At 47.7% G+C, this 12650-nt stretch overlaps 1 protein-coding gene and 1 long non-coding RNA gene across 4 annotated transcripts in view; one reads left to right on the forward strand and one right to left on the reverse strand.

Moving 5' to 3' along the window:
* Positions 1-12391, forward strand: part of KCND3 (potassium voltage-gated channel subfamily D member 3) — a 229721-nt gene extending 217330 nt beyond the window's left edge. For 2 of the 3 annotated variants that reach the window (XM_082380122.1, XM_082380123.1), the window contains exons 4-8: positions 7721-7822; positions 8138-8227; positions 9707-9763; positions 10966-11213; positions 11952-12391. In XM_082380122.1, the coding sequence (XP_082236248.1) occupies positions 7721-7822; positions 8138-8227; positions 9707-9763; positions 10966-11213; positions 11952-12153 (699 nt within the window). In that variant the 3' untranslated portion in view covers positions 12154-12391. The remainder of the gene's footprint in view (positions 1-7720; positions 7823-8137; positions 8228-9706; positions 9764-10965; positions 11214-11951) is intronic. The other variant, XM_082380124.1, reaches the window with a different exon arrangement.
* Positions 3161-11595, reverse strand: LOC309623621. Its single transcript, XR_014241431.1, has 2 exons — positions 11505-11595; positions 3161-6215 (listed from the first exon to the last, which is right to left on the reverse strand). It is a non-coding gene; the product is annotated as an uncharacterized lncRNA (long non-coding RNA).
* Positions 12392-12650: the final 259 nt, after the last annotated feature.

Raw genomic sequence — 12650 nt, forward strand, 5'->3', positions numbered from 1 at the left:
TTTGGGTTTGTTTTTGTAGGTCCTTTTCTTTTCTTGTGTTTCCCACTTAGAGAAGTTCCTTTAGCATTTGTTGTAGAGCTGGTTTGGTGGTGCTGAATTCTCTTAGTTTTCGCTTGTCTGCAAAGCTTTTGATTTCTCCATCGAATCTGAATGAGATCCTTACCGGGTAGAGTAATCTTGGTTGTAGGTTCTTCCCTTTCATCACTTTAAGTATACCATGCCACTCCCTTCTGGCTTGTAGAGTTTCTGCTGAGAAATCAGCTGTTAACCTTATGGGAGTTCCCTTGTACGTTATTTGTCATTTTTCCCTTGCTGCTTTCAATAATTTTTCTTTGTCTTTAATTTTTGCCAATTTGTTTACTATGTGTTCGGCATGTTTCTCCTTGGGTTTATCCTGTATGGGACACTTTGCACTTCCTAGACTTGGGTGGCTATTTCCTTTCCCATGTTATGGAAATTTTCGACTATAATCTCTTCAAATATTTTCTCTGGTCCTTTCTCTCTCTCTTCTCCTTCTGGGACCCCTGTAAAGTGAATGTTGTTGCATTTAATGTTGTCCCAGAGATCTCTTAGGCTGTCTTTATTTCTTTTCATTCTTTTTTCTTTATTCTGTTCCACAGCAGTGAATTCCACCATTCTGTCTTCCAGGTTACTTATCTGTTCTTCTGCCTCAGTTATTCTGCTATTGATTCCTTCTAGTGTAGTTTTCATTTCAGTTATTGTATTGTTCATCTCTGTTTGTTTGTTCTTTAATACTTCTAGGTCTTTGTTAAACATTTCTTGCGTCTTCTCGATCTTTGCCTCCATTCTTTTTCTGAGGTCCTGGATCATCTTCACTATCATTAATCTGAATTCTTTTTCTGGAAGGTTGCCTATCTCCACTTCATTTAGTTGTTTTTCTGGGGTTTTATCTTGTTCCTTCATCTGGTACATAGTCCTCTGCCTTTTCATCTTGTCTATCTTTCTGTGAATGTGGTTTTTGTTCCACAGGCTGCAGGATTGTAGTTCTTCTTGCTTCTGCTGTCTGCCCTCTGGTGGATGAGGCCATCTAAGAGGCTTGTGCAAGTTTCCTGATGGGAGGGACTGGTGGTGGGCAGAGCTGACTGTTGCTCTGGTGGGCAGAGCTCAGTAAAACTTTAATCTGCTTGACTGCTCATGGGTGGGGCTGTGTTCCCTCCCTGTTGGTTGCTTGGCCCAAGGCAACCCAACACTGGAGCCTACCTGGGCTCTTTGGTGGGGCTAATGGCAGACTCTGGGAGGGCTCATGCAAAGGAGTACTTCCTGGTACTTCTGCTGCCAGTTTCCTTGTCCCCACGGTGAGCCACATCCACCCCCCGCCTCTGCAGGAGACCCTCCAACACTAGCTGGTAGGTCTGGTTCAGTCTCCCCTGGGATCACTGCTGCTTCCCCTGGGTCCCGATGTGCACACTACTTTGTGTGTGCCCTCCAAGAGTGGAGTCTCTGTTTCCCCCAGTCCTGTCAAAGTACTGCAATCAAATCCCACTAGCCTTCAAAGTCTGATTCTCTAGGAATTCCTCCTCCCGTTGCTGGACCCCCAGGTTGGGAAGCCTGACGTGGGGCTCAGAACCTTCACTCCAGTGGGTGGACTTCTGTGGTATAAGTGTTCTCCAGTCTGTGAGTCACCCACCCAGCAGTTATGGGATTTGATTTTACTATGATTGCACCCCTCCTACCAACTCATTGTGGCTTCTCCTTTGTCTTTGGATGTGGGGTATCTTTTTTGGTGAGTTCCAGTGTCCTCCTGTCGGTGATTGTCCAGCAGCTATTTGTGATTCTGGTGTTCTCGCAAGAGGGAGTGAGAGCACATCCTTCTACTCCGCCATCTTGGTTCAGGGCCCTGCCTTCCTTTCTCTTCTGTTCTGGGCTGAAATACTCCCCCTTCAGCAGGATCTCAACCTCCAGGGGGTACGATCAAAGCCTTTCTGGGTACAATGGACAGGGGGACCTGAAAGAGTCGCTTATGAAGGCCTGAAACATTATGTCCTTATTTTATTCTTTCTTTTATTCATTCATTCCACACACATTTACTGAGCACCAACTATGTGCCAGGCCCTATGCATTGCAGCTGGGTTACTTCCTCACCACATGATCCTCTCTCCTGACCTTCCATTTGCAGGGATAACTCCCAAGTGGCAGGGTTTCCATGACATATCAGAGGAATCCAGGATTTCAGAACAAATCTGTGTATGCTGACTGAAACAAAGTCTCAAAGCTCATGAAAGTTAGCTCTGAAATGTATAATAATTTACATGTAACAATACTTAATAATATTATATATATCACATAGTTATATAATAAATCCAGTTGGTCCCCACTTCCAGCATCTCCCCTTTTGTGTGCTTTTGTCACCTCCTCCTTGCCCTGCTGTCTCCCTCCGCCTGTGTGGAAATGTATTTTGACTTATCTTGACCTGGGTTTTTAATGTTGTCAGCCTGCCTTGGATTGATCTGCTGTCCTCTCCATCCCCTCCAGAACCATTTCCTACCTCTTCTCCCAAGGTCAGGGCTTCCCCACCCCCATCCCCTGCTAGCCAGCTCAGAAATAGAAGTCTTATCTCTTTCCCCGTTCAAGTCAGCTGGCAAATGTGAACAATATCTAAATTCATTATGCTGTCCTAAAGAAAGGGGCAGGGAGAAACTGGGATCTCCTTTCCAAATCAAGGAGCCTAAAGCCCTGAAGGGTCAGGGGTCCTATAGCAACCTCAATCTCCCCCTCCCCCCACCCCCCAGCACTGGGCAAGGGCTGACACAGTGTTTGTTTTTGTTTTTGTTTTTTTTAACATCTTTATTGGAGTATAATTGCTTTACGATGGTGTGTTAGTTTCTGCTGTATAACAAAGTGAATCAGCTATACGTATACATATATCCCCACATCCCCTCTCTCTTGCGTCTCCCTCCCACCCTCTCTATCCCACCCCTCCAGGTGGACACAAGGCACCAAGCTGATCTCCCTGTGCTATGCGGCTGCTTCCCACTAGCTATCTATTTTACATTTGGCAGTGTATATATGTCCATGCCACTCTCTCACTTCATCCCAGCTTACCCTTCCCCCTCCCCGTGTCCTCAAGTCCATTCTCTATGTCTGCGTCTTTATTCCTGTGCTGCCCCTAGGCTCTTCAGAACCTTTTTTTTTTTTTAGATTCTATATATATGTGTTAGCATACGGTATTTGTTTTTCTCTTTCTGACTTACTTCACTCTGGAGAGAGTGTGGAGAAAAGGGAACCCTCTTGCGCTGTGGGTGGGAATGTAAATTGATACAGCCACTGTGCAGAACAGTATGGAGGTTCCTTAAAAAACTAAAAATAGAACTACCATACAACCCAGCAATCCCACTGCTGGGCATATACCCGGAGAAAACCATAATTCAAAAAGAGTCATACACCACAATGTTCATTGCAGCTCTATTTACAATAGCCATGACATGACACAGGGTTTTTGAAGAGCATTGAGGATCCAAGGTATCCTCAGTGCACACACTAGCCCACAAGAGCCCCACTCAAACTGTGCTTCAGCCACTCCTGCACTCCCTTCCCCTCCGGGCTCACACCCTTACCTACTTCTTAGAGCATCTCATCCGCTGTCGTTTTGCCCCCGCAAAGAATACGACAGGGACCATTTCTCTGCAGAACTTTACAAAGCTCATCCTGTGTGATTAAGATCCAGAAGGAATCAGCTTAGGCTTCTTCCTCCCTCTAGCCCCTCAGGATGAGACTCCCTCCCTTCTGCCTCCCTTCTCACCCTCCTCCCTCTCCCTCTTTGCTCTCCCTTGAAATCAGAGTAAATATTTGCAGTGTTTTCACCTCCTCTGGATACTGTCTCTCCTCACGGTAAGCTCAGCTCTGCCTCTTTCACCTTAGGCTTCTTGTGAGAGGAAAAGAAAAAGAACACAGGAATACTGCCTGCTTCCAGCACTGGGTCTGTCACAGCGAGGCAAGGAAGGCAGGTTGGGGAACTTAGTGGGGAATGGAGAGATGGGACAGGAAGGGGGTTAGGGGAGCTGATGACAGTTCTCAGCCCAGACCACATACTCAGGAGCTGTGAAGGTAAGCTCCAGCCCACATGCCTCAGGTGGAAAGGAAAGGCTCCAAAAGTTGTCATCCTTTCCCATTGTGAGTGATTTGCTTGGGATTATTACTGAAATAATTCCATGGCTCTTTGCTACAGAGACTGGGTTTTCTAAGCCAAGTGAACTGGAGATCAAATAAGGAGGTCTAGCAGTGGACAGAGAGAGGGGAACATTTTTAATGGAAACTTTAATTGGAATAATTGTAGATTCACACGTAGTTATAAAATTTCATATCCAGCCTATGGACATTTCTGCAATCCACCAATCCTATTCAGACTTCCCCAGTTTTACTTGTACCCGTGTGTGTGTGTGTGTGTGTGAAGTTTTATACAGTTTTATCACCTATGCTGGTTCACATCCCCCATCTCAGTCAAGGTACTGCACAGTTCCAACACCATAAGGGTCCCTCCCACTATATCTTTTATAACCACACCCCCCTCACTCTACCTCTACCCCGTCTGTAACCTCTGGCAACTATTTATCTGTCCTCCCTTTATAAAACGTTTTCATGTTTTTTAATGGTATGTCAATGGGCTTATACAGTAGGCATAATTTGGAGATTGGCTTTTTCCATTTCATGTAATTCCTGGAGATTCATCCAAGTCCTGTGTATCAATAGTCCATTCCTTTTCCTTTCTGAGCAGTATTCCCTGGTATGGATGCATCCCAGTTATGATTAACAGTTTGCCTGTTGAGGGACATCGGGTTATTATAAATAAAGTTGCTGTTAACAGCCATGTGCAGGTTTTTGTGTGAACACAAGTTTTCATTTCTCTGGGATAAATACCTAAGAGTGCAATTGCCCATGTTCTCTTTTGGCTTTTCCATTTCTCCCTCTTTTTCCTTCTTCTGCCTCTCCCAAGGTAGAGATGTCAATACTCATGGTCCAAGGGCACCTGCCAGCCAGATAGCTAGGAAGTGCTTCATCATGAAACCCTTCTTGGGGCTGACAAAATTCTTGAGCTTATTAGCCTGAACCTGGAACTGTGCCCAGGGTGGCAGAATCCTCCATCCAAACCTCTCCTCCAGCCCTGGAATGTCTACAGCTGTTGAAAATGCAACTTCCTGGGCTTTGCTCATCAAGTTAAAAACTTGTCTGAGTGGAGTTGAAATTCGGGGAAGGAGGAGAGGGGTGTTATGGAAGCAGCATTGGGAGGTTGGAAGACCTGAGCTGAAATCTTGCCCTGGATAAGTCACTTCCTCTCACATCCTCCATTTCCTTGTCTTTAAAATAGCCTAGATGATCCCTACATTCTTCGAACTCTTACACTGTACTCATGTTCATGGAAGAGAAGGAGGCTGACCAGTCCACACAAGGACTGAGCCCATCACAATGACTTTATTAACATGGATTTCTGACCGACTGTGTAGGATCATCTTCTTTCCTGGGCCATCACAAGCCTTGCTTGAGCAAATACTCAGTGCGAAGCTCTGTGCTAGGTGCTGAAGATAAAACTATGCATAAGTCACAGGCTCTGGCCCTCAGGAGCTCAAAGTCAAGCCAAAAGTCCTCACCAAATTACATATGCTGGGTATGGTTCTATAAATACATTGCAAACCTCTTTATCCTATGTGGGAAATGATTAAACAATATAGTGCATTTGTTATGACAATCTGTTGCTTTAATAGCGCCCAGGGTAAGATAAGATTAAAAGGAGTGCCACAGAGGAGAGCAGGAGAATCTTTCATGTCTAGAAAGTAATGAAGACAGACCCCAGATACAAGAATGGTCTGGCTGTAAGTGGTGCAATCAAATTATATAAGGCTAAAATGAGCTTGACACAACTGGATTTCCATATGCATCTCTCAACACCCAGTACTCACTCAAAGCAATAATAGCCACATCCTCAAATGATGAAGAACTTGCTTGAATGTAGACCTTGAGCTGAGGGGAGGGCTGGAACAGGATCCCCAGGAAGGACAACTGTCCTGCACCTGGAATGCATGTTCTTTGCTCAGAAAGAAGAGGAATGGTAGGGCTTACTTACCATCCTTTCTCTCCCTGCTTCCTCTTTTTATTCTCCGTCTAGAGGAGAGTTCTTCCCCAGTTTTACAGGCAGATCTTCTAGGCTCAAGTGCTGCCCTCTTTGCCATATTTAGAAACCAGGGGAGGTCGTTGAATTGTCCCTGCAAGGACACAGTGGTCACAGGGGGACTTCCCAGGGAACAATAGCTATTGTGTGTTCTTTGTGCTTCTGTTGACAGCCTAAATCCAAGTCCTTGGCCTCCTTTTAGCAGATGAGCCAGCCCAGCAGGACACTTGGAGGGGACACTTCCCCATGCTGGGGAGAAGGTGACAAGAAATGAAAATTGCCACAATTTTCCAAGGACTCCTCTGTTCAGAGTCCATGCTGAAGTTAAATGTGGATTTTCCCAGAGGCAGAAGGAAGGACCCCTCTGCCCCAGAATAGGTTTGTGAGGCCTTGTGGGCTCTTCTTCCTGCAGCTGGGTCTAGATCCACAAGAGCCCAAACGTGAAGCTGCATTTTTTTTAAGCCAGCAGGAAGCCCTCTACCCACCCCTTCTCCCTCCCTCCCAGAGCCTCTTTCCTCTTAGGCTTCACACTGTGGCTGTGCTGCTGTCATGGTGACACTGATTATGGCTATTAGGAAGGAGAAGAGAAGTCAGCCTGTGCAGTGTGTCCGGCCTCTCCCACTGCCTCTGCAAGCAAGAGAAATGAGCTCGCGTGGTTGAGGTACCATGCGACCCTCGCACAGGATACTGCCGAAGGCTTCCAAGGATGGAGCTGGGAGATTCTCAGTCGCCGCAGCTAAAGCCAGGGTGGTGTATGGAAATGTGCTCCATCCTCTCCTCTCTCACACCCACATTGGGCCCCTTGTCACATGCACGTGCACCTACACTCGTTCCCACAGACATGCACAGCAAAATATACATGTATAGACACATCCCGAAGACAGACATGCAATTGTAAATTCTTCTATTGATTTACAAGTTACTAAGCACTGGGGATATATTCCCAGTGAACAGAACAAAAACCCCTGCCCTCAAGGAGTTTACATTCCTGTGGGGAAAGAGAGACAGTAGCAAGATAAATATGTAAAACATATACTACCTTAGTAATGAATGCTAAGGAAAAAATAGAAAGAGGGGAAGGAGTTGAGGGGCACATATACACACTCCTTACTTTTCTTATAATTAACTGGTATTTGGGCACCTGCTGTATTCAGGGAATTGCACTGGACCGTAGGAGAGAATCAGGAGAGCTATAATATGGGCTCCTTTAAAGAACTTGCAGTCTGAGATGAGAAATACCCAAGTGCATTCAGTAGAATGGATAAAGGTCATGAAATTTGAGGAAGGAGGGAGGAATTTGATGAGTGATATTCCCCTGGCCAGGATCACACCCAGGCTGGAGAAACAAATGGAAACCCCTAGGCACTCTGACCATGACCATGCTCACTCTGTACAGGGGGGTCACAGCCTCTCTGACCCAGTCCCAGGTCTATAAACAGAGATCCCTGCGGGGGGGAAGAAGCAGCTTCCTCCCCTTCATCAGACGTCACCTGGGAACCCAACCTCGCTGGGACAGCCCACTGTCGCTGGCTTGGCCAGGCTCACTGTTTTTTTGTCTCTCAGACTCCCTCACTCTTTTATTCTCTCTGCCAATCACAGAAGGCCCGCCTTGCCAGGATCCGTGTGGCCAAAACAGGGAGCTCCAATGCCTACCTGCACAGCAAGCGCAATGGACTCCTCAACGAGGCGCTGGAGCTGATGGTAGGTGCCTGGGGGACTTGGGGTGGGGAGATGGAGGGGAGGATGGAGGGCATCAGCGCTCCCACCCCAAAGCCCCAAACTTTCCCCAGGTAGCAGCCACCCTCCACATACGTCTTCCATAGGTTTATCATCATCACCCCTAAACCCCCTTTAGCTCAAGGGCTCCCAGCCAAAGGCTAGCATCGTCTAGGGTGACCCTAAAATTTGGTTCATCCAGATTTTTCCAGTACCCCCTCCCTTCTGTGGAGAAATGAAGGAGATGGAGGGAAGGAGAGCCACCAGCTTTATACTCAGTGTCTCCTCTTTTCCTCCTAGGGCACCCCGGAAGAAGAGCACATGGGCAAGACCACCTCACTCATCGAGAGCCAGCACCATCACCTGCTGCACTGCCTGGAAAAAACCACTGTGAGTCCCAGCCCAGCGCCACCTCCCTTCTCACCCCTGACCCCTGACCCTTTTCTGAGGTCAGAACTTACAGAGTGAGAACTCTGTCCTCACGTCCTCACCCCAGGCTTCAGAAGTCAAAGTATGTCCCCTTAGATCCAAAGAGTAGCGATGAGGTCTCTATCAGCCCTCAGGAAGAAGACCCCAAGGAGTGGGGCAAAGTCGCCAGGGTCAGGAGGCCCGCAGCACAGAGGAGGCCATTCCCCCAGTCTTTCCACACACACCCTACATCTGTCCTCACAGCCCATTTCTAAGTTACTGAGGCCTAAGATGTCTGCCTATCAGTTTCTCAGTTCTGATGGGCATCCCTCTTCAAAGCTAGGGCTGAATTTATACTAGATTACTGCAGGACAGCAGAGAAGAATGTCAGCTTTTGTCCTATCCCTGGGGCTAGGTTGATGCAATTTGTGGGTCCCTTTTCTCCTTCCATTCCACTTGGAACAGGAGAGAGTCAATGAACGAGGCACTGCATATATTTCTCTAGCCAGGGATTTTACCAGGACCACCCCATCTCAGTCACCCTGCAATTCCCAGGGAATTCAGATTCTGAAAGGCTGATTGCTAAAAATGAGTCATGGCTTAGGGTGCCCCAGCTGGAATGTGGAATGATGCTTGTGCCTCACCAACAGACTGAAAGGAAGGGCAGTGGGGTCAACCCTGGAGCCTTGGCAAAAAGTGTTAGGAATAGTAGGGAGGGAGGAGAAGTTAGGCTGGACAACCAAAGAGAGACAAAGAGAAACTCCTTCTTGTTCTTTTCTAGGACCTCCTTCCCCAAAAAGCCTATGGTCAGGGCTCAGCACACTAAGGAAGGAACTTTCTAATTCTCAGTGTTCCATGTCCTGGCCTCCCAGATGTGGGGGAAGTAGATGTTAGGTGACTCTTAGTATGGACAACTGTGGACACTGTGGATGGCAGCTGAACCCAGTGAGGGCTTCCAATGTGGGAAGGTACTCTGATAACCCTAGTTTCCAGGACTTATCCAATGTTTCTTAGTGTCAAGAACCATATAGGCGTATCTAGAATTTCTCTCAAAGACTCAGAGCTTGCCAAAGAAATAGGCCTGGACCCAACTGCCCTTTCCAAGTTGCATGTGCTGGGTGGAATGTGTAAGTTGAAAGGATATGGGTGAAAATATTTGGGTTTGAAGTGATGGAATGTTGGCATTGAAGGGGTGGAATGCTGAATTTGAAGGAAAGAATGTCGGATTGTGGGGATATTGGGATTAAAGAGATGGAATGCTGGATTTTAGGTGAGGAATGTTGGACTCAAGGGGTGGAATGTTGGGACAAAGGAGGAAGAATGCTGGGAGCAAGGGATGGAATGTCGGACTGGAAGGGTGGAATGCTGGGATTGAGAGATCGAATGTCAAAACTGAGCCTGGGAATGCTGGAATGTACAATCAATGGTGTTTTTATCTTCTGTTGGCATGTTGTCCTGTAGGGGTTGTCCTATCTTGTGGATGATCCCCTGTTATCTGTACGAACCTCCACCATCAAGGTATAACTTTTTAAAATTTCAATTGATGTTTTTCTCTCTGATTCTTCTGAGTCTGTAGAGTCTCCTCTTCTTACCCCCTGGTCTGGCTCTCTGCATGTGCTGTTGATTCTTCTTGGGTTTATCCTACCTCTGCTGTCACACCCAGTACCAGCTCAGGCTTCCAGTTTTTTTTGTGCCTTTCTGATTCCCTTTTTTGACCTCCCCAGGGGCTTGGAGGGGTGGTGGAACATGGCACCAATGTTGGTACCTTGTAAGTGTCCATGTGCCACATCTGTCTGTGCCACCCGCCCAGCTCTATGGGGACTCCTGGTATTGGCTGTCAGGGCTGGTCTCTCTCTCAACTCTGTTCTCATGCTACTTCTCTTCAGACTTTCTCCTCACTCTGGCAGCCTTGGCCAGACCATTCATGGCATAGATGTTTAGTCACCTTGGCTAAACAGCCATATTTTAGTTATCCTGGGCTCCACTCCACCCCATCCTGGTGGCCTCCATCAGGAATGTGTTACCATCCCCTTCCCATGCTTACACTTGACTTAGGGAATCCTGTGCCTTTAGGTATATTAAGGAGCCATACCCCATAACCAGGTGGAAAAAAATGAGTAATCAAAAGAAATCATAACCCTGAGTGTGTGACCGCATTGGCCTTCAAGAGCAAAGCTCTCCCAGTACTGTGAATAATCCAGTGCCTTTAAAAACTTATGTCTCACACTTGCCCAGGATCCATAAGGATCTCACCCAGTAAATCCAGAAAAGACAACCCAGCATACCCACTACCCATAGTTAGTGACTCCTTACCTGCCGCTCCCTGCACCCCTCCCCCACCAGAAGATCCTGTCAAAGCCTGCAAAGTCACTTAAGTCTTTGCTTCTAGCTCTGAGGATGCCACTAAGTCCCTCCATGTCCTCCGTATCCCTTCAGCCAAAGCTGTAGATGAAGTGAATATCACATCATGATTTCACAACCGCAGTCTGCGCCCTCCAGTCTGATGACCAGGGCTGTCAATGGGAATCTCTTCCTTCCTTCATTTGATGCCTGTGGGATATCCCCCATGTCCTGAATGCTTATCTGTGCTCCAGGCAGCTGGGAGCCCTTCTCCCAAGGCCCAGAACAGAGACAGGCAGCTATACAGAGTACGGGGGCTCATCCCCCTCCTCCTCTTTCCTATCTCCTTCTCCTACCTCTTCTCCCTCTGCCTCCCACAGAACCACGAGTTTATAGATGAACAGATGTTTGAGCAGAACTGCATGGAGAGTTCAATGCAGAACTACCCATCCACCCGGAGTCCCTCACTGTCCAGCCACCCGGGCCTCACGACCACCTGCTGCTCCCGTCGTAGTAAGAAAACCACACACCTGCCCAATTCCAACCTGCCGGCCACCCGCCTGCGCAGCATGCAAGAGCTCAGCACCATCCACATCCAGGGCAGCGAGCAGCCCTCCCTCACTACCAGGTGGGTGGCTCCCATCCCCATCACTCCCTAAGGCCTGAGACGCTCCCTTCACAGAGTGAAAGGCTCTCAGCATTAGGAGACCCCTGGGGGTCCTCAGCCTTCCCTCCCCCTTATCTAATGCGTGAGCCCCTCACCTCACCTTCCTCCCCCCACCTTCCTTCTCATCCTTGCAAGTTAACCCAAAGGCCCCTCATATGCTTTGGAGGATACTATAGCAGGTGTAGGCCCAATGTGGGGTTAGATACCAGAAAAAATAAGAACAACAACAACAAAAATCCATAAATGACTTACCCTAGTGCAAAGAATGGACTGTTTTCTCAAGACAATAATTTTCACAATTGTGAAATAATACGAAATTTCGGCTTATCCCAGGCTGATTTTGAATCACAGACTGACTCTCTACTTATATGTAGGCCACTTCCCACTACCTCCAATGAGTGGCAAGGAATTCAGGGAAACCAAAATCAAATGCCACAAGTGATAGGAAAAAAATCCACTGGAGGGAAAAACGTATACTCTGAATTCCAAAGCCCCAGTATACATGACTTTTGAAATTCGGGGTAGTTTAGGAATAATAATCAGAATGGATAATTACAAGCCAGTTACCAAAAGCAGAGATGGAGGGACACCCAAATCACCTCCCGGTTACTGTGAGCTAGACAGGTAGAGAGAGGATCAAGGAAGCTTTGGGACATTAGCAAGACGAACCATCATCAACTCACTTTTTTTTTATCCCAGTCGTTCCAGCCTTAATTTGAAAGCAGACGACGGACTGAGACCAAACTGCAAAACATCCCAGATCACCACAGCCATCATCAGCATTCCTACTCCCCCAGCGCTAACCCCAGAGGGGGAAGGTCGGCCACCCCCTGCCAGCCCAGGCTCCAACACGAACATTCCTGCCATAGCCAGCAATGTTGTCAAGGTCTCCGCCTTGTAAAACCACTGGACAGAGGGCCAGTGCGGGTAGTGGGAGTGAAGGGGGCTGGCATGTTGGTGGGTGGCCACTGTGACCACTCCCTCCCCCTCCCCCACTATTTCTGCCCACCCTGTTGCACCCCCAACACTGAAACCTGTGCCTGGAAGGAGAAAGAGGCAGCAAAGGGGCACCTGAGGTTCACTGCTGCTAGCGTGGACATAGCCCTGTGCCACTGCATCTCACAGGGGCCAGAGGAAAGGGAGGGCGGGTGGGGTAGGGATGGGACTGTGCGGGCATAAGCTGTGAGCCAGGACAGGGCCCGGAGGGGGGAGCCTCAGACCAAATAACCGTTGTTTCTGGAGACCCCAGTGAGGAAAATACAAGACCAAGAGCAGCACAGAGGCCGAATTGTCACATGCAAAACAGGAAGAAAATATAACACTGTGTATTTAAGCACCTTTTTCAAGGCTCTTAATGGATAATATTTATTCATGGGAAAAGGTGGAAAACAAAAACAC

This window comes from Balaenoptera borealis, assembly GCF_965194805.1.
Source record: "Balaenoptera borealis genome assembly, chromosome: 1".
Classification (NCBI taxonomy): Eukaryota; Metazoa; Chordata; class Mammalia; order Artiodactyla; family Balaenopteridae; genus Balaenoptera; species Balaenoptera borealis.